Source organism: Anopheles marshallii, chromosome 3 (genome assembly GCF_943734725.1).
Source record: "Anopheles marshallii chromosome 3, idAnoMarsDA_429_01, whole genome shotgun sequence".
Lineage (NCBI taxonomy): Eukaryota > Metazoa > Arthropoda > Insecta > Diptera > Culicidae > Anopheles > Anopheles marshallii.
Window position 1 is genome coordinate 21,087,215 of NC_071327.1, and position 21,213 is coordinate 21,108,427.

Below are 21,213 nucleotides of genomic sequence, written 5' to 3' on the forward strand. Positions count from 1 at the left end.
CAGCACAAAAAAAAACGCACGCCAGCTTTATCAACAAGGATTCACGCGCTTGCAACATGCAAACAACGGTGCCGCCATGTTTGACAAATTACATTTTGCGATTAAGTTGTGCATAAATTAACGCGCCCACACAAAAACGCACAACGGTTATGGTGCTGTCGATAAATCGGTCACTTTTGTTGCAAACATAACGCATCAATTAAATAGAACCAAAAAACAACAACAATATCCCGATGCATCCATTGAGCATGCAGTTTTGCCTGGTTATTATTTATTCACCAGTCGCAAACCACTAACCGGTACCCGGTCCCGGTTGTAAGTACGCATCACTTCGATAAAGTTTGAAACGACGCTTTCACACCAATCGGCCAACCACCATGCCGGTGCCGGATCATCGATAGCATAAAATGTGCGTCAAGCGGAAGCCACTCACGGATCGCTTTCGCAAAAAAAAACGCTTACGCGTCAAAACGGGCAGCGAGTGCAATCCATCAAAAACAGACTCCATCAGCCACACCGTCAGCAGCATCATCAACAGTGACAACGGTAAGAATGTATCAAGCAGTGAACACCCAAAACAAACGATCTAAAGATGCAGAGCACTAACAGGACAGTGGGAGGAATTTAACGCCACATTCAGTGTGGAGATACTTCCGAGTTGTTTGTCTTTGTTCCCTACTCTCATGGGGATTACTGACGCACGAAGGATACTAATTACCGTCACCTGTACCCACGAAACACTCCGTACTGTTCCCTTTGCTGTAACATCAAAGCCCTTGATTCCGGATAGCATTCATGCAGTATTCGTGTAGTATAAATATCCATACGTACAACTGGTCGTTTAACTTTACGAGTATATTGAGTTTGATTTGCTTTGCCCCCTTTTTGCCATTTTCTGGGAAGCAAAGGAGCCGCAGGATCTTGCGAGCAAAGTAACGTTGATAATGCTTCCCCCTCTTCGTATCGTTTGCAGTATTTCCTTGCCTTTAGCACACTTCTCTTGCAACGCGATATGTAGCTACCCCCTTTCGTAGCTATAATTCTGGGACGAAAAAAAAACCTCAGTTACTATCTGCTGATTAATCCGCATACCGTTGAGCTTGGATACGTGAGTTGCTTATTAATGATGTGCGAATGTGTGTGATGTTGTTTATTAGCTTTGCCCAATCAATTGCATTATGATTATGTTTGCATTTGCTATGCAGTTTGTTATTGTATTGTTTTGCTTGCTTAAATCTTATTACTATTATTAAGTAGCTGCACCCCTTTACCGCCCCACCCAAACTCACTTCCACCTTCACCGGTACGCTGATAACGATCATCTTGTGTGTATGTGTGTGTGCGTTTTTTTTTTGTCGCGGCTAAGGGTTATGCTGGAACAATTCCTTGAGCTGTTCGCTGTGATTGCTGCTAATTACTATTGCCATTGCTTACTTTGTTCAGCTGAGTGACTCTCTCTATCTCTCTCATCGAAACCGATTTTCAACGGGGGTTCGTGTCTTGTGGCGGTGCTGTCATCGGAAACATCACGTGACAGCATCCCTGTCCAGCTAGTAGGTGGGGTCGTTTGTACGTTCCTTACGACGAAACCGGCACTGAAACCGTCTAATTGTCCCGCTTGAACACGCCCTTCGCGTCGGTGCGCACATGCACCGCGTCCGGATTAACGCACGTCGGGATCGCGTTCGACCATTTGCCGTTCTTCAGACACTTGAGCATCTTGGCACCGCGCAGCTCCAGCCCGGCATCGCAGGTGAACGTGATGCTTTCACCGATGGAGTAGTAGAACTTTACCGACGACATCCGACCACTGATGGCGGTGCCGGGATACGAGCAGGCCTGTACACCTGCAGCGTGGAAACAGTGCACAAAGAAAAAGGGGAAAAATCTTTTAAAATTGTAATTGAAAAAAAAAATGGCATCTAAGTGTTAGAGGTAAATCTCGATAACGTCTTAAATTGAACTAAAACCACACTCACACTTTGGCAAACCACCCGACCAGCGTCCATTATCCTGGCAAGCGATGATTGGCTGACCCTGCATCATGTACTCCGGATTACAGTTGAACTGTACCACATCACCGGCCCGGTACGGTGGAGTTCCCTGAGCGTAACCATTTTGTGGTGCTCCCGGATGGAAACACTGCACCTCTTTAAGAGAAATAACACAAATCGTTCAATTCTTGTTGGGATCTCCCCCTTTACAGGGGGTTTACACAAGGGATGGTAAAGTTGGAACCTTCTCTGGATGCTTTTTTTCAAGTTGATGTGGAAAACGAAGATGGTGGATCTTTCTATCTTTGTTGAGCCTTTACAAGATGAAATCTTTTATGTGTAAAGCGTTATACAATCAAGATGTAGCTTCATTTTTGAGAAGTTTTGGGAAAGATTTCACCTCTTTATCTCCTCCACTTCAACTTGAAAAGAATCCTGTTATCGCTCCAACATTACCACCAACACAACTTACCGACACATGACGGAAAGGGACCACCCCATTCACCGGTCGGCAAACAGATGGCCTCGCTGGGTCCCCTCAACCCGTACCCCGGCGGGCAGGAGAATGCCGCCCGTCCACCAACTTCCCGCGACAAGATGGCAACTCGCGGTGCCGATCCGTTGCTGCTCGGCTGTATCGGGACCTCGCCACACTCAACGCTCTCGCAGACCGGTAGCGGTGCACTCCAGTTGCCACTCGGCAGACAGCTGATCTCCGGTGTACCGATCAACGCGTTACCATTCGTGCAGGAGAACAGTACCCGCGTGCCCATCATCGTTTCACCGGTGCTGGCCGAAAGTCCGCGACGCACCTGAATTTCGTTACAATGAACTGCCTGCAGGGAGATGATTAGAGACGAAAGCAGTAATGAAAGACCCGGGGAAGAATCATCCCCGTACATAAAGACATACCTTCACGATCACCTCGACCGTATGCGTGTGACGGGCTGGTGTGACACAGGTGAAACTACCGGAGTCATCCTTCACCGCGTGCATGATACTGATGCGATACTCCAACTGTGGATCGCGACCCTCGTCCGAACTCCACCCTTCCGGATACTTGCTGCCATTAATAAAAGCATTCCTTGTATTCTAGCATTGCGTAAATCGACCCAAGCTCATCCAACCTACCGATAATCGTGGCTAACATTCCATTTTGGATTTCCGAACCGACGCATCCACAGACACTCGAGGTGCACGGTCGTACCCGGGTACACGATCAGCTTACCATCATTGCTCTGCGCAATGGGACCGTTCTGGTGGCGTATCAATATGGTTGGGGGTTTTTCCACTGCAAGGAGCCAAAACGGAGCAAACAAACAGTGCGTGTTAAAGCTGTCCCGATTCCCAAAAAAGAAAGCAAAGCTTACTTGCGTAATCATTCTCCTGATTCAATCCAAAACAGGATGGCTTTTGGCCACTCCACTCCGAACGAACGCACGTGCGTACGCTGGTACCGATCATGGCGTACTTTCCGATATCGACACAGCTGTCAAGTAAATTGTTCGAACATGTGTACAGAAGTCAAGAAGTTATTTAATTAATTAATTTTTAAATTTTGATGATGGGCAAACTTAATTCAAGAAGAAAAACGGCAATGAAAGGTGATAAATCGATGGAACCTATTTCCTAAGGATATTTACATCGTGTCTCGAATTTTCGGCACGCAATTTCATCGAACAAAACAGTTCGATCGGTTCTAAAATAAACCTTATGCACAGTGAAACAGTAAAAACAGTGTGTGTTTCCTGAAAAACCTTCTGAAAATAATCACTTTGACTCCAATTTCATCCGAAAATATAGCATCGATTCGCTGCGAACTTTGTATATCCTACGTACGCAAAGCAAATACGCTCTGTTGGTTGGCCGCCAGCACAGGCCTTGGTTGCTGGGTGCCAAATTTCCAGTTTTGTATTTCCTTCTTCAACAAGACGCTTCCAGTACCAGCTGGTGGAAAATGCTTTTAATTGGAAAATTGACAAATCGTCGCTCCGCACTGCGATCAGCGCGAGGAAAAATGGCTCAAAACGAAATATCTTTAAAAAAAAACACACAAACACAACGGCGCAATAGAAAGAACCGAACGGAACGATTCGCCTTCAATTCAATCATGCAATGTGATACCTTTTATACTGTCCCGCCCCCGGGGGAGGGATGAAATGATTTTCGAACGACGGGCTGGGTTGAGTCTATCAAATTAAATCGCATTCATTTCCCGTTTCATCAACGGACACCGGGACCCGGTAGGCGTACAATCAGTACAGTCCATCGGCCAAAAAGTCAAGCACCTATTCCATTCAGCCAATGTTAGCTACACCCTTCTTTTTGCACCGTAAAGTCGAAAAGCTTCGTACTCGCATACACATCACGGCCGTACGGGGTTGGTTGAACAAAAAAAAAAAGTGGCCGCATTTCATTCATTCCAAATCACAGTTACCGAGCATCAACCGAGTAACGCCAACCGTCACGGCATCTTGACTTCTTAATCAGATAAACTTTGACCGGCATACGGCGATCCGTGGCCGGCAGGGCGGTTTTCCCTTCTGCCGTACGTCAGGCAAATGCCATTTTTATGTCGATTAGCAATCGAAGTGTGATGTTTATTCAATCTCGGACACAAAAGTTAACGAACCGTTCGCGTTGCCTTTCGCTTTGAAAGAAAAATTTGCTGGCAGCGGAAAACGCATGCACGAGTGCGGGGGAAAAAATGGCTGCTACTCTCATTTAAAGGATGCGACCGAAAGGGAAATCGAAAGCCACTCATAAGCACTCAGCAAAAATCGTCCATTCCAATTTGATCCGTTTGAGAAAGGAAAGTAAAATGGTACACTTTACAACGCAACTTCCCAATGTACTTCAAACCTTAAGTTACTTCATTTCGCACAAATTTCACTTTTCCACGTAGTGGAATCTTGGTTCAAGTTGAAGCAAGTGTTTTCCTCCCCCCGAAAAAAAAATAAATAAATAGTCACATCATTACAATGAGCACGACGGGACGGAGAGCAAATCTGAAGAGCACTCGGCGGGGTAAAGCCCTTACTAACAATCCCTGGCCGAAGCAGAAGGCGAATCACTTTATTCGATAATGGTAATGGCAATGGATGGTGGAAAACAACAACACAAACAGCACAGCTCCCAGGCCAACGGAAGCGTCACCATCGAGACGGATCGAGACCGGGAAGTGTGTGCCCATCCCCGTCACGAGCGATCACAATTGCGTTGAATGCGGCTGCAGAGCCACTGATAAGGAGCGTGTAGGAGAGTGAGACACCAGCTGCAAAACGTTTGATCCTGCTGCAAACCGCACACCGGTACGCTGGCCGGTGCGTTGGTTGGTCAGAGTGTTTAAAATTTAGTTCCGGAGCAACAAAAATATTCGCCCCAAGTAACAAAAAAAAAAACACTCACTTGAGTTTTGGGGCGAAAGTTTGCACAAATGAACGCACTAACGAACTGTACTCGAACTGGGGCACAGGTGGGTACAACATCAAATGAATGTCAGCTTTGCTGTAAAGGTTTTTTTTTCTCTCTCTCTTCCTGGCAAAACTGGGCAAAACATTCGTTTCATCTTTTGACGCTGAAGATGCTGGATGTTTGTTTGCTAAGTGTATCATATTGGGTCCAGAGTTAATTAAATCATGCACTTAGTGGGCAATTGCGTGGTTCGTGGCAGAAGCGAAGCTTTTCAAAATTAAAAAAAAACAGTCTACTTACACACTTGGGTGCGTAATTTTGATTATGATTCTTGCTGGAGGATTGCCCATGGTGATATAATGTAATTATTTCACGGGCGATTATTTCGTTTAAGTGTAATCTCCGATACCCGATTTGATGTTGTCCAAAAAGCGGAATGAAAAACGCCCATAGTTCTTGGACAGTCTGGTCTATTGAAAAATTCAATTGCCGTTCCGGGTGTTATCCCACTTCCCGTTAGGTCCTCCGTAGCAATAAAAAAAAACGCCCAACACCAGAAAATATCCCCGGATCAGCGCAGCCATTTTCCAGTATCAATCCGTACGGCGCAACTAACGCAACTGGAACTCGTCCCGGTGGCATTCCATGTTTAAAGAAAAACACAAGTGGTCCTCCCACATTCGTACACTGTACAATCATCACTTGAACAGGGATTTCGTATCGAGTACGGCCGGTAGCAAACTCCCCGGGCCAGGGAACCAGTTGTGCCACTCCAAAAAACGTTTCTGTAACAGCATTTTCCCGAACTTCAGCATCGCCCCCCCCCCCAAAACAGGAAGGGCCCGGTTCTCAATTAGAGTACGAAAAATTAATCCAATCCAACCAGCGACGCGGAGCAGTGGCTCGGTGAGACAAAGTGAAACGAGCAGCGGCGGGAAATTTGCATCGAAAATCACTCCCCAGCCTGGTTTTGGCGAAGGTTCAGCGAATTCGATTGAAGTGGTTCGTGCGAGTGGTAGCGCAGGACGCCGCCTTAACAACGATGTACAACAAGTGAAGTGATTTCTCAGTGTGGAAATAATACGCTTTCGGCCCGCAGCAGCAAGAAGCCAGAATAACAAAAGCACATAGCAATAGCGTGTGGAAGTTTCGTTTCACCGACCAAAATAGTCAAACTTTGTGTGCGCCACCGCAGCGCTGCCATGGATGAAGTGCACGAAAAGATGAAGAATTTTTTAATTAATTCCGACACGAGTGGCATCGAGTTGGGCGAGTTTCTAGCGAACCAGCGATACCCCACACCCATCGCACCGTACCTTGCCCTGGTTCCACCGGGCTGTGGCCACTGGGTACGGCAACGTTTGGCCAACCGAGGGAAAGCGGTACCGCTGGTGGTGGTTCTGGTGTTGGCCCTACTCTGCACAGCGACCCTGTGCACCGTCCGCAACCAGACGGCCGTCGGTGTACGGCGGTGGCCACTGCTGGCAACGTTGTTTGCAAATGAAGATGTAAATGAGAAATGGAATTAATTTCGCGTAATGAACGCTTCCCCGCGAGTTTACATATTTTCGTCGACCCGCTTTTTTTCTGTTTGAAGTGCATCACGAGCTTCATTTTTCTGCTCTAACCCCTCCTCAAGACTGATGTCCTTCGGTGAAAAATACATCAAAATGGTTACGATTTTTTTCGTCCTCTCTCTCTCTCTCTTTCTCTCTGTGTTTCAACATTTATTTCCAGTGCATTCTCACTATGCCGGCGCAGTTGCAAAAAGCATTCCGACCACCGGAGGGCTGTGGCTTTTGCCGGGCCGTTCACCGAACCGTTCCACGGCTGTCCAACGTGAGTCCGGCAGAGTTTGCCCGTGAGTACGCGTACCGTGGTGGACCGGTGATTGTGACGGATGCCACCGCTAACTGGACGGCGGTGGAGCGCTTCGACTATTGGTTCTTCAAGCGTGTGTACGAGACGCACGGCAGTGGACCGAAAGCGGAACGCTGCCAGTTTTTCCCCTACAAGACAGGGTTGCGGGACATACGGGAGGCGTTGTCGTTGCCGGCAGCGCGCGTTCGTTACGACCCGGGCACGGAACCGTGGTACTTCGGGTGGAGCAACTGTGATCCGGCGATAGTGCGGGTGCTGCGCGAGCACTACCAGCGCCCATACTTTCTACCGGCCGACTCGGAAAACAGTGCCATCGATTGGGTGTTTATGGGTGGACCAGGGCTTGGTGCCCACATGCATGTGAGTAGCTCAGTAACTCAACTGAAGATCTTGATCTTGATCTTAAAGAGCTTGAAAGTTGCTCCAAGCACCAAACATCCACCTCTAAAGAGGTTGACTTTCACATTTTCTCAACAAAATTCTCCCCAGGTCGACAATGTCCGCCTGCCATCATGGCAATCTCAGCTGAAAGGTGCCAAGGAATGGATTCTTGCCCCACCGCCCGAGTGTTTCTACCAGTGCGAATTCCTGTCCGTCGTTGTACAAACCGGAGAGACAAGTATGTAAGCTTTCTGAACAATTGAGGCACAAGTTTTGTTAACGCCCTCGTACTCTTCGACATCCCTCGTCTAGTTGTGCTGGACACTAACAAATGGTACCATAAAACGAACGTACTGCCCGGTCCGATCAGCATCACCGTCGGAGCCGAATACGACTAAGCTGGCACGCGCGACTTACCGCGATATGATTGTCGTCCCCGGTGGGAATTCCACAATATCCTCCCGTATTTCCAGATCGTTGTAAAAGCTGACCACGTGCGGTTCGTTGTTGCGGAACATGCACGAACCATTCGCCGACGGCATCCGGTGAAACAGTGGATCATCATCATCTATAAAAGCGTACATATTGCTACCGTATTACTGTGCATTACTGTGTGTTTACGTGTGGTTCAAATCAATAATAAACCATGTGGTTAAAGGCCGTACCGCAATTCATAGACCGTCCGATCCATTGCCCATCTTCGCAGATTATTTTCCACGTTGTCTGTTCGCCCGTGATCGACGCGATACAATCGAACGTAATCTCCGTGCCGGATGGGAAACCTTCGTCACTGCCCTCGTCCATCTGTTCGCCGTTCTTGTACACCAGCGAGCCATGGATCTTGCCCGGGGGGCCACACTCACGGCCATCGTTTTCATCCTCGGATGAAGTGACATTGTTGCCGTCGAGCACGATGATCGAGCTGCTGTCATCATCGCGAGATTTCCGGGACGAAATGTACCCACAGTTGATCGTTTCCGGTGTGAGGGAACCAAGAGCACAATCTGGCGTAGTAGGAGAAGTAATGAGAGTGAGCATAAGTGTATGAGAAGTGTGAGCAATCGTGTTTGCTTACCCATCTGTACGGACGATACACTTCCCATGCCACTCTCACACTGGATCATCACCGAACTTCCATGGGCAATAGTTAGTCCTGCGCGATATCCACCCTGAAATTGGTCGATTCGCTTTATTCACTTATATTAAACGCACATTCTCCACTTCCAAAACTAGGATCACTTATTTCTAAGGGCTCATTCAATTATTACGTAACGCTGATAGGTGGGAGAGGGGGTTAGTACCAGCGTTACGGCTTGTTACATAGGGAGGAGAAGGGTTCAACTTTTTGTTACGTAAAATACAATAAGATTAATCTTCGATTGCCGCCCCAAAGTTTATGTGTCAAAAATTAACTTATGTAAGGAATTAATATACATTAGTTACACAAAATCCAGATTACCTATCTACTTGTTGATGTTGAAAGGTTAAGCTTCCCTTCAAGGTCTAGAGAGTCTTCGGATACTCACCCCTTGACACTTTCTGATGTTCACTCAGATCGTGGTTTTGAAAATAGTTAATTTTAATGGTACTCAGTTCCACGATGCTTATCAATTCAATTTAACTATAGTTTTTTGCCTTTAAATTGCAATCTTTCATTGACACTTTAAATTTCTATTATTTCTCTGAGTGTTAAATGACAGAAATGGAGGCACTAAAGCTACATTATCAACCAATCGTCAATTTTTTTCGAACCTTTCAATCTGTGTTTCATATGATCTGTGTAGTGGTGTGAGTAGTAAATTTACTGGGCAGTATGGTTGTATCTGATTGCATCTGTCAAAATACGATGGAAGTAAATGGAAATGAAGGGAAGTGTAACGTGAGAAGTAGAGCGCGATATTTGTTTTGTCGTACTGGATCAAAGCAGTACACCATTTTATTTGATTCACGTTAAACTTATTGCGTTATATAAAGATTTTGAATGTCTGACTGTTGTTCAATATCAACAGTGATTTATGTTCGAGGCAAGTTCAATAAATGGGTGACAATTTTAGAACCGGCTACTAAAAACCATTAGCACAACAGTCAAAGGATTAAGAAAATTTCAAGTTTTTTTTTATTTACGTGAGGGAGATCGGGAGGGAAGGAGAGGGGGAGGAGGTGTGTTGTCGAAATGTTACGTAATTAATCGAGGGGGTTTGCGTCCAATGTGACGTTTTGTTACAATAGGGGGGGTACGGATCAAAAATTGACAATTTTAGCGTTACGTAATAATTGAATGACCCCTAATAGACTTTTGATCTTAAATGCATGGAGATTCACTACAACTCTTCCTACCTGATACATCGCATGCATGATCGGTGGTAGTACGCAGGGCGCGGGCAAACATTCCGGCAGTGAACTGACTGCCCACTCACCATTCCAACAGCGCAGATTTGAAGGACCCTGTAGATGGGAATATTAAAGGTTATTAACACACCTAACGGCCGCTCTTCAAAGCGAACACAACACAACAAAACCACACACCTGCGTGTTGTATCCGTGGTCACATTGAAAGTTAATCATCTTCCCATTCTCGATCATCTCCATCGGCGTCAGGGAAGCGGTGGTCGGCCGCACTGCATCAATGGTCGTCAGATCCACCGACGCATCGTAGTACTTGCCGTGTTCGGTTGACGGTACAAAGCAGGGCTCTACGAACAAAATAAAGCATCAACATCAATAACATCCATTTTTTTTTTGCGCGCAATCCATCCGAATGCCGACGTCACTCACTCATGCTGCACGTTGGCTTGGTCGGTTTCCATCGACCCCGCACACACTTGGCCGTCGCGTTCGGGTTGACAATGTTCGAAACGTAACCCTTCGTGCACGTAACCCGCACAATCGTACCGGGGCCAAACGTTTCGTTCGGATCCTTGCCGGGACGTACGATTTCCAGCTGGGCGTACGGTTCACTCGCCAACGGCTCGCACGGTCCCTTAAACTTCACCTTCCGCGCCGGATCCATGCTGTCCACGTCGGTCTGATTCAACGCTTTCCGGTTCGCCTTCTGTCCGCGCTTCGTTTCCTCCATCGAGCTGCCAACGTCGCGCGTGTCTCGCTTCCGGCGAATGATCTGCGACTGGAGCTTCTCCATCAGCGCGAACGGGTTCTCCTCCACCGGCGGTTCCGTCCGGTTGCGGCCCCGGTACTGCGTCGCACGGTACTGGTTCCCCTCGTTCCGATGGCTGGGCGTCACTTCCGAAGCAAACTGCCAGCTCGTATGGTACCGACCGGTCAGCGGCGGTGGGAAATAGTTGCTGTAGATGTCGTTTTCGTTCAGGTGATCCGTTGTGCGGTTGCTTTCGGTGCTCTCGACAAAATCCAACCGATAGCGCGACTGCTCGTTGATATCCGGCACGGTAATCGGTGGCGGAAGCTTCGGTTTGCGCACCTTACCCTGCTTGCCTTTGTGCGGCCGGGGTCGTCGAGATGGGGCCGGCGAGGGTACAGGGGTCACCACCAATTGGCCCGGTTCTGCCTCGCGTCCATTCTGCATGCCCCGGTTGCGGCTAACCGGATCCGACTCCGGGTACGAATGCCATCGGCCGTCCTGCACGTGAATGTCGTCGTGTGTCGGCATCGTTCTTGCCTTGTTAAACCCAAGCAGATTCTGCACATAGTTGCGATACCTTGCCTTTATCCGCTCGTAGTACTTGCTGTACGCTTTGTCCACATCCGAAAGCTCTCGGCGCTCCCGCACCATTGCGCTTCTCAGCATCGCGTGCCGATTCGCCTCGACGCTACGCTTCGCCCGAAACCGCTGGAAGTCTTCGAACGTGTAATGGCGCTTGGCAGGGAACTGACCGCGGTACGGTGAGGCAGCAGCACGCTTCACTATCTCGTGCTGCTGATAAGCGTCGTGCTCCTCGAGCTTACGCTGCAGATACCGATAGTGCTGCTTCAGCTGGTTCGATCGGTGGAACCGCATGCGCAGATCCAGCGATCGACGTCGACGATTCCAACGCAACCGTGGATGCTGACCGGGCGTACAGATCGGCAACTCGGTCGGGCTCCATTTGCCCCCGATGCAGGTCGCTCCGGGTGGGCCCGTCTCGATCACATACCCCTTGTCACACTCGTACATGATCTGCTTGTTGTTGATCACCTTCCGCACGTACGGCCGGTAGTCGTACAGCCCCATATTGCCCACCAGCAGCACCTTTCCGTTGGGGATGTAGCCCGGAAACTGACAGTACACCTCCGTACACTGCGGCATCTCACCGGTCCAATTGCCGAACGAACAGATCAGCACGTAGTTGCTCGGATCCGGGATCGGTTTACCGCCCGGTGCGGTCAGGTTGTACCCATCCTTGCACTTAAACCGCGCTCGCATCCCGTGCTCTGTTTTCGGTGCCAACACCATACCAAATTTGGGCGGTTTCGGCATGGTCTTGCAGCGTGCCGGTGCGCACCGCGGTATCACGCTCCACGTCCCGTTGTTGCACGTCGGCGGCGATAGGGACGAGAACGGGAACTCGTAGTGCTCGTCGCACATTACCTCCAGCACCGTGCCATGTTTCACCTTCGAGCTGCTGCCGCTCGTCGGTACCACGGTCGTCGCGTTCACATCGATATCGAACTCGATCGGGATGACCTGCCCCTGGGAGATGGAAGGCACGACGCACGGTGCCAAACACTGCGGCAACGGATACCGCCAACGGCCATCGATCTGACACACGGAGGACGTGTTCCCGACCAGCAGCATCTCCGGATGGCACCGGAAAATAATGCTCGCCCCCAGTCCGGTGCCACTTTCGATGTTTTCCAGCCAACCGTTGTACAGCGTGCCCGGATGGCCACAGTTGATTTCTAGCGAGAGGACATACATCGGTTAGAATTAGCCCATGGCGGACATCCAAGCCCGGTTACGTACCCTTGCATGCTGGAAGCGTACCGGTCCAGCGCTTGTCAGCACCACAGCGACGGGAGCTTTCGCCCACCAGCGTGTATCCGTAGCGACACTCGTAACTAACCACGGAGTTATACGAGGTGCTTGTGTAAATAGCCTTACCATTTCGCGGATTCTCTGGCGATGGACACTGTACCGAAGTTACCACTGAAATGTAAACAGTTGTGTTTTTGTAGTATGCCTTTTGTACACCAATATTAGAGGAATATCTTGCCCAACCATACTCTGTTATACTCTGTTATACTCCACCTGTGCGAAATCTGTTCTACGAACGTAAAAGTTGTTTAATTTCTTTCAGAACGTTTCCCCCATATTTACGGTTTTTTTTTTGTTTTCTTAACAACAAACAACTCAAGCAATGGTAGCAACAGAACTCAAACCGAAACAACCTACATACTACGGATGAATGAAATAGGAGAAGAAGGTGTGCGTATTCTACAGGTAAAATGCATACGGTGGTGGACGTTGTTAGCTGTTAGGCAGAGTAAGATCATTTAACGAAGCTTCTACCACCGTACCGTATGACTCATGAGTGCTTTCGAGCCTTCAAGCGAGTAACTGTCCTCCCTTTGGTTGTGTTGCGCGCTTTTACTACACCCTAACCTCAAACGCGTGTCATCCCGTGTGTTTTTTTTTTTTGTTGTCATGGGGAGTTAACAAAGCAACCACTTAAATGCCACCACCGCCAATCGCTAATACCCGTACAGATCGCTTCATTTCGTTTAACACCTTCTTCTACTGTTTCATTGCCCGGTGAGAAAAAAACAGGGAGCGTCAATAACAAAAGCACAATAAAACCAGAAAGCAACCTCTGCGCTGCTTGCGGCAGCATTAAGCTAAAACCCCCCCCAGAAAGGAAATAAAACTCAAAACGGCACAACATTACTGATAAGCAAAACGTAAGGTAAACTTCCGGACCACCGGTACGGATACCGACCGGGAAGGTGGTACAAGTGTCTTAAAGCTTCGCCCTCAATCTTGACAACAACCAAAAAAAAACCCCTCACTCGACCACCCCATCTTTCCACGTTCCTTCCCCCCAAACCCCTTTTAGGCAATGGTTGTTTTTTATTGTATTTTTTTTTTGTTGTGGTTGTTGTTGTTGCTCGTTCGTACAAACAGGGTTAAACAAAATGAAACGAAATGAAACAAGTATTAGAGATTGCGGCAATGAATTTATTCAAGAAATAAACGTCACACTTGAGTACAATTTTAATCGCGTGCCAAGACTTATGTGACAGTTTGATGCGAATCCATCTCTTGCTTTCCCCCTCCCCCTTCTTCTTTTCCGCCCTGACATTTTCCTCGACCCCTCGCGGCACAAACCCCTTTCCCGTTTTGTTTACCGTCAGCAGGGTGATTTTCTTTCATGATCCATTAAATTTCAAACCCCTACACTTGAGCAATGAACGTGTACACACACGCGCGCACCCACACACACTTACAAGAACAGATTCTAGTAAATTCAAAGTGAGACACTCTATTCTACTGGGTTTCTTTTTTTTGTTTGTTTTTCGCTACGTAAATATTTGCGTTAATATATGTCACCGTCCCCTTGTCCGCCTGTTGTCACTTCTTCACACACGCCCGCAAAGCAATATAAGTACGGTGTTGAATGTGAAAATGATTGTGTGGCAGCACATCCACGACCGTTGCTGACATTTTTGGGCTAATTTTAAGAGTGATAAATTTGGGGTAGCGTAGCTTACTTCGTAACTCTTTTTTTTACGCTTTCCCGTTCTTACGTTCACCTTATCTATCTGCCATGTTAACATGCCCCCTTCCCCCCCTGCCCTACACACTGCTACGGGGTAAGTTATGATACTGGTTTTTGCTTTTGCTGGTCATTTTAATGTACTAAAAACTGCTCCCGCCGTGATAGGACACGCGCACTGATCTGATCAACGAGTTGATCGTGTCGTGTCGTCATGCCGTGCCGGAGGTACGAGTCAAAGCGACATCAAATTCGGTAGGACATTTCATTAATATTCATGGAGGTTGTGCGTGTGTGTGTGTGTGTGTTTGTGTCAGTAGGAACACTATACTACTGCCCTTTTCATTGGTCAAGTGTGCCAAAGCTACACGACTAGTAATGGGTTCGTAAGCTCCCGGCTACTACGCGATGATCGAACTGAACTGAATCACGGCCCTAGCGTACTTGGACCCTCTTGGTTCCAATTGTTTGGTATCCGTTAGAAGTGTATCTTAGTCAGCCGCAGGTAGCGCTTGGTAGTTGCAGCATTCAATGATGGGTTAGTTGATAGAGAAAAAAAAACACAGGTGCACGAAATGTTAGTACATGCGGAAGATTGGCAACGAAAACTCATAACCGGAGGTATAGGACGACGACCACTACAGTGTTGTAGTAGGTGTGACATTCAAGAACAGTTCGGGAAGTATTTGGAAAAAGATGGCAAGCTACTTACGAACACAGGTCGGCAGTTCCTTGGGGGTCCACGATCCATCCGCCTGACAGTAGCGCTCAGCACGCCCCACCAGCTCGTACCCTTCGCCACAATGGTACGTGACCTTGCCACCAAACGTGTAACTCTCCCCGGCATGCCATCCGTGGGCCGGATCCGGTGGCTGTCCACAGGAGCGTGCTGGAAACCAGTTACCCAAAACAATGAGCGCCCTTTCAATCTTCCCGCTGATGACTGCCACGCCGACTACTTACGTTCACAGGAAATGTCCGGCCCGTACCAGCTTGCTTGTCCATCTACCGCCAAACATTTGGCACGGGGAAACCCGGCCGTTGCGTATCCCGTGTGGCAGTGGTACTGAACGGTGGAGTCTAAATCGAAGGTGGCCTGTTCCGGGAGGGCCGAGTGTCTCGCGTGCTCGATGGTCGGTGGTTCCAAACAGTAAACTGCGAAAATGGCCATCAAACATCGTTCAATTTTCGAACTCCAATCCCCTAAAATAATGTCCCACTACTTACTGTTCTGCTTGCACACCGGTTCACTGCCCGCCCAGCTCCCGTCTGCCTGACAGAGACGGCTCTGCAGTCCAACCACATGGTACCCGTGGGGACAGGTGTAGGTGGCGCGCGATCCAAAATGTTTCCCGGACAGTGTCACCGAACCGAGGCTCGGTTGCGTCAGATCCGGACATTCCCGGTCCGGTTTGATGCAGGACATACCGCACGCACCGTCACACAGACACTTTTTCTTCTTGCTCTTGCAGTCCTCATCCGACGAACATTTGCGCAAACACTTTTGACCCTGCAACAAGGGACCCCCGGGTAGGGAGAGAACCGCGTTTAAAACCGACCACCAATCGTCCATTGTGCGGTGGAACTTACCAGCAGCGTTGCCTGTTCCTCGTCCCGCGGACATTCGGTCGAGGGTGAATTCCTGGGATTCTTGTAGACACGCCCATCATCATCCGCTTCGGACGATTCCTCATCCTCGTCCCACTCGGAATCGTTCTCATCGTCCGCCTCGGTAACGGCTGCGGTCGGCACACAGTACACTAGAGACGCAATGGGCAAGAATATGCAGATATTCAATATAAATATTTCCTCCGCAACAACGGCTGTGCATGCAACAGTGTGCAAGAGCAGTGAATGGCGACGCGGGGCGGACCGGGCGGTTCCTGGCCGCGATCCAACGTAATGTTGTCATTGTTTTTGTCGGCAATGTCGTACACCGCCGTGTGCTTATTTTAAGTTTCCCGTTCCGTTTCGAACGCGGTACGCGGTAGTGGCGGATATTCCGCCACTCGTCGAATTCGTGGCAGGTACCCGAGGGTGGGATTTCTGAGGTGAAAATAATGAAATTCCTCAACATTGGCAACTAAATAGCTAACTTACAAACTGATCAGTGGAGCAGCTTGTTTACACTGCCGGTCACATACAATCCGATGCCATGGCCTACACGTGAAAGTTCTATTTTGGGAGGTCCCCCCGTCAGAAGAGGCTTATCGTTGGTGCTGTAACCACCAGAATTCTACAATCTAACGTGTACTTACTACGTCCTCAACAATGGCAAACCAACATAAAAAAACCCCTTCAATTTCCGCATTCATCTCACCGTTGCATAGCGAAAAACAGAAACAAAACGATCATAAATCGTCATTCGGTATCGGATCGGTAACGAATCGGTAACGAACCGCGCAGATGGTGCGCCTCTCCTTATCAGTCGCGAAAAACGAGTCCACCACGGTGCGTTAAAAATGTCACGCCATCTCGTGTCCCGTACGGGTGTGACATACCGGGCCGGTTATGCTAAAAAAAGCCATCCACGAGCGAGTGTGTGTCTGCACTGAGTGTCGCCCAGACACGATGTCTGGTGCAGTCTGGGAACGGAAAAGCCAACTATGTCGCACCGGCCCAGACCAACCGCAGTGCCGGTACTTCCGCTGGCTTTTACGCACCGGCAAACCGGCCAAACATGCGTTCCTTGAGCGGGGCGAGCGGCAGAGAGAGAGAGAGAGAGAGAGGCGCAGAGTGGTCCACCGATCGTACGATCGTTGTCTGCGGCTACGAGACTTGTTGGAGCCGTTGCACTGGTGGGTCGCCGATTGCATTCACCAGCTGCTGCGTTGCCGTTGGGTTGCCGAACGTGCTGACAGTGCAGAGCGAGAGAGAGAGAGAGAAAGAGAGTGCATGGTACCGAAGCATCGAAACACCGGGGCGCGCAAGATTTCGCGACCGCAAATCCCGAAATAACCAACCCCCCGGGTGTGGCGTACGTGTGCACCAGCGCTTGCCAGACCGTGACGAAAGCCTACGCGAAGACGCGCGCGCAGACACACAAACACATTCGGACCAATTTGGCAGACATCGTGGCTAGACGGTGCACGAAAAGACAGGGCAGACAGACAGACAGTCAGACACGGCCATCTCCAATAACCTCCCCAGCGCGGTACCGTCACCGCACCGCACAACTCACAGGACATGTGGAGTTGCTTGATCGTTCGGAGAGCGACCCCTATGAAAAGGGGGAGAGGGGGGGGGGGGGGGGGAATTGGGCGCGACACTTTGTTTGCGGACGGTCTCGCAATTGCAGTGCGACGATTTAGTTGAGCGGTTATGACACAGAAATATCTACTTAAGGTTAGTTAACAGATCCTGTGCGCCGCACCATGCACACGAGAAGGGAGACGAACGTACCGAAACCATGATGCACACGATGACAAATGCCGGACCGATTACGTGCACTTGGGGTATTTTTTTTTTTGTTGGATTTGTAACACAGGGCTGGGTGGCTGGGCCGGCAGAATCCGGCAGCTTCCCCTCCCTCCCCCCTGTTTCGGGCTGGGCGGGCGAGGGCTATTTTTGTAGGGCAAAGCGTGTAGCAAAGTGCACGAAAACAAACGCACGCGCTCCCGGTCGATTGGTTTGACCGGAAAGGTCACTAACTCGTTTATTGCCGCCAGGTGAACTGAGCCGTACCGCGCAGGGAGTGCAATCGTACTCGTGTCTGCGTATGACTCGGTCGCATGTTGCATGGGCCCCAAATGTTTCTACTGTTATACTGACTTATAAAACGTTAAGTAGTTCAAAGTTGTAGTTTTCGATACATCATTTGTAATTGCTTGACTTATGGGGGCTTGTTTTAGTCAAAGAAGTATTCGGAAGGAGTTAGAGAAATTAACTCAAAAGAGTTTTAAAAAGATCTAATCTATAACTGTACTTAAGCAAACGAATATATTCTGAAGTATTTGAGTATTTTGTTGCTATTCAATTCTGAATAACGTACAACACAATTCCAAAAGCTTAGGAATCAAAGAATCTTGGACATTCATACTTCAACTTCTAAAACACCTGACTACTCTTAAAACACTTATCTTGCTATATTTGATTCCAGATAACCTATAAAACAATTCGAATAGCTCAGGAGTCGGAGAATCTTGGACATTCAAACTTCAACTTCTGAAACACTAGACTACTCCTGAAACAACGATCTCACTCAGAGATCTCAGGAATTGAAGATTCTTGGACATTCAACCTTCAATTTCGGAAACTCTTGACTACTCCTTAAACAAAGATCTCACACAAAGAACTCTCAGCAATTGAAGATTCTTGGACATTCAACCTTCAATCTCTGAAATACTTGACCACTCCTGAAACACAGCTCTGGTTGCATTCGATTCCAGAAAACGTACAACACAATTCCCACTGCTCAGGAAGCGAAAATTCTTGGACATTCAACTTTCCACAAATATTCGCCACCTTCGCGCGCACACCTGATTGAAGCAGAACGCGACATCATAAAGATGTAAACATTTCAAAATCAGCTGTCCGGGCGGTCAGGATCGGTAGAGTAATAGTTTTGCGAGCGAAACCCTATCCGCCCTATCCGGTCCGGATGTGCCGCACGTGAGAGAACACGTGAGAGCCGTCCATTCGCTCACCCATACACGTTCCCCCGGGGGGGGGCGCGTGTTGAAGCACGGCCCACTTACACACGCACGCACACTCCTGGTTGGCTGGGTGGCAAACACAAAATAAATAGAAAACCCCAGAACGACCTTCCCGTGTACTGGTCCCGAGTGTGACCCGAACTCCCGAACGGAAAATGTGTGACCGATAAGGGAGAGTGTGCGCTGCCATCTCCATTGGGCTCTTGCTGGGTGAAAATGTGTGCAGAAATAGGGTTCCGCGTGGGCCAGGGAAGATGGAAAGCAGGTTTGGAAGCAAACGGATATGTCACAGGATATGCGAATGGTGCTGTAATCTGGCTTGTTCTGGAATGTCACCATTTTTTTTTCTCCTGCTGCACTGGTTTACCCATGTCGGGTATGTTAAGGTCATGGCCTGGTTTGGCCAACTATGGAGACTTCAGCACGAAAAAGAAACCCCCAGAACACTCTTGACACTGTTGACCGTAGGTCGAACACTCGTGACCCAGCAGAAGACGGCTGAGCCACCACCGAGTGGTTGGACCGAGACTGTTGGACGAAGCGTTCCCGCAAAGAAATAGCCCCCAGATTGCCGAAGAAAAGGCTCACCCGTTTTCACCAATATGGCTGACAGGAGCAGCCAGCAGAGAAGGTTTTTCTTTAGCAGCAGCATCTTCGTTTCTTCCTTTCGCGCCCGTGTGTAGCACTCGTACTCGTAAAATCGCGTGTCGAAACTTGCGTCAGCCGATGCACAATTTCATCGGGAACGGCCCCTTTTGCGACCTTTTGCAACCTTGCAACCTTAACCACACATGGTACAGCAGCACGCAGCAACCAGCGGGATCGATTTTCCACCAAACACAGCTTCCGGAAAAAACACACACACACACCAAGTCGGCACTGCACTGCGAGCGGGCTGCAGCTTCCACTTGGCAGGGCACTTGTTCCCGTACTTTGTAAAATCGCGTTGTGGGGTGTATCTTTTTGTTGTTGTTTTATTCGCTTTTCACTTCCTTTCTTTCACTTTTTCTGCTTCTCTGGTGGTGCTTCTCTTGCCTTGGACGGCGAAGCAGCAAACACTACACCCGAGAGTCACACACTTCCACTCGCGAACAGTGTCGGGTCGATTCTCACGCGAACGATTTCACAACGCTCGGTCCCCGTGTGTTCTAGTCCCGTGTGGCTGATCCGATCCTGCCAGTGTTATGCCAGCGCTTCCTGCTTCCTGCTTGCGCCCCCCGTACCACCGAACCCCGTTTGACGTAGTGGTTTCAATTGAACTGTTTTCATATTACTGTTTTGCACGGCAGCCTTTTGTCACACGGAGCGAATTATTTTGGCAAAAAAGAGAGCGCGCTCAGCGCGATAGCGGTTAGAACATCTTTGACCGCTCACACCGAGTGTAGTGAGTTGTGGAAGTGAATCGTTGGGGGTGGTTTCTTTCCATTTTTTTTTTGCTATTACTTAAGCAAACGCTTGGAAAACGCTTAAATTTGTCAGTTTTATAGCTGTAGTGGGTGAAATAAGTATTTCATTATAAATACTATTTGAACATTAATATTAAATTTGCCAAATTTTAAATCAACTAACATAACTACAAGCTTCACTCAAGATATAACCAAAAGTTCCGTTCGTTCTCACTCACCTCAAAAACAAAACCACGTGGTCTCTGCAGGGTTGCTTTGATGCGAGAATTTTCAAAAATTGAAGCGTTTTCCGCCGGAAAGTATGCAATACGCAATAACACGTTCGCTGAAGGAGTTTTATTCAGACGGGCAGGTTAGACATATCATTCTGATTCACATTTCAGATCACGAATAATGCATTGTTGTGCATCTTTTAGTAAGTTGTAGTCTTATTTATATCGTCACGCACCCTAACAACACTGCCTTCAGTACAAAACACTTTAAAACAACGATACACAGATACACCAAGTTCACCTTACATTAGCTCCAACAACGCTTGTTTTGATCTACAACTCACATAAAAACCGAAAGCAATCGTTTGCCGTCGTTCTGTCTGCCCGTACACGTTGCTGTATCGCGGCCTCAATCGATGGCAGAATAGTGGCGCGAGCACAGACGTGCTGACGACAACGACCCGGGACGTAATGATACTGGTACTACCGAGCCACGACCAAGCTAGTGATGAATGAGGTCTGTAAACGACACACTTCCACCACTGCTCACGGGAGACATTTCTAAAATAGTTCATGTGGGTGATGGGTTTTATTGATGTTGT

At 48.6% G+C, this 21,213-nt stretch overlaps 2 protein-coding genes across 2 annotated transcripts; one reads left to right on the forward strand and one right to left on the reverse strand.

Annotated features, from left to right (window-relative positions):
• Positions 1–1,605: 1,605 nt before the first annotated feature.
• On the reverse strand, positions 1,606–19,645 carry LOC128715571 (uncharacterized). Its single transcript, XM_053810476.1, has 18 exons — positions 19,582–19,645; positions 15,929–16,098; positions 15,566–15,848; positions 15,302–15,493; positions 15,051–15,227; positions 12,589–12,771; positions 10,446–12,524; positions 10,197–10,363; positions 10,008–10,115; positions 8,746–8,839; positions 8,336–8,674; positions 8,088–8,238; positions 3,365–3,483; positions 3,126–3,285; positions 2,907–3,057; positions 2,467–2,830; positions 1,980–2,150; positions 1,606–1,847 (listed from the first exon to the last, which is right to left on the reverse strand). Exons 1-18 carry the CDS (start codon positions 19,643–19,645, stop codon positions 1,606–1,608), a joined length of 5,214 nt encoding a protein of 1,737 aa, XP_053666451.1.
• Positions 6,611–8,068, forward strand: LOC128715572 (uncharacterized). The gene is made up of 4 exons (XM_053810477.1): positions 6,611–6,916; positions 7,146–7,649; positions 7,779–7,908; positions 7,983–8,068. The coding sequence occupies exons 1-4, from the start codon at positions 6,611–6,613 to the stop codon at positions 8,066–8,068; spliced, it is 1,026 nt and encodes a 341-aa protein (XP_053666452.1).
• Positions 19,646–21,213: the final 1,568 nt, after the last annotated feature.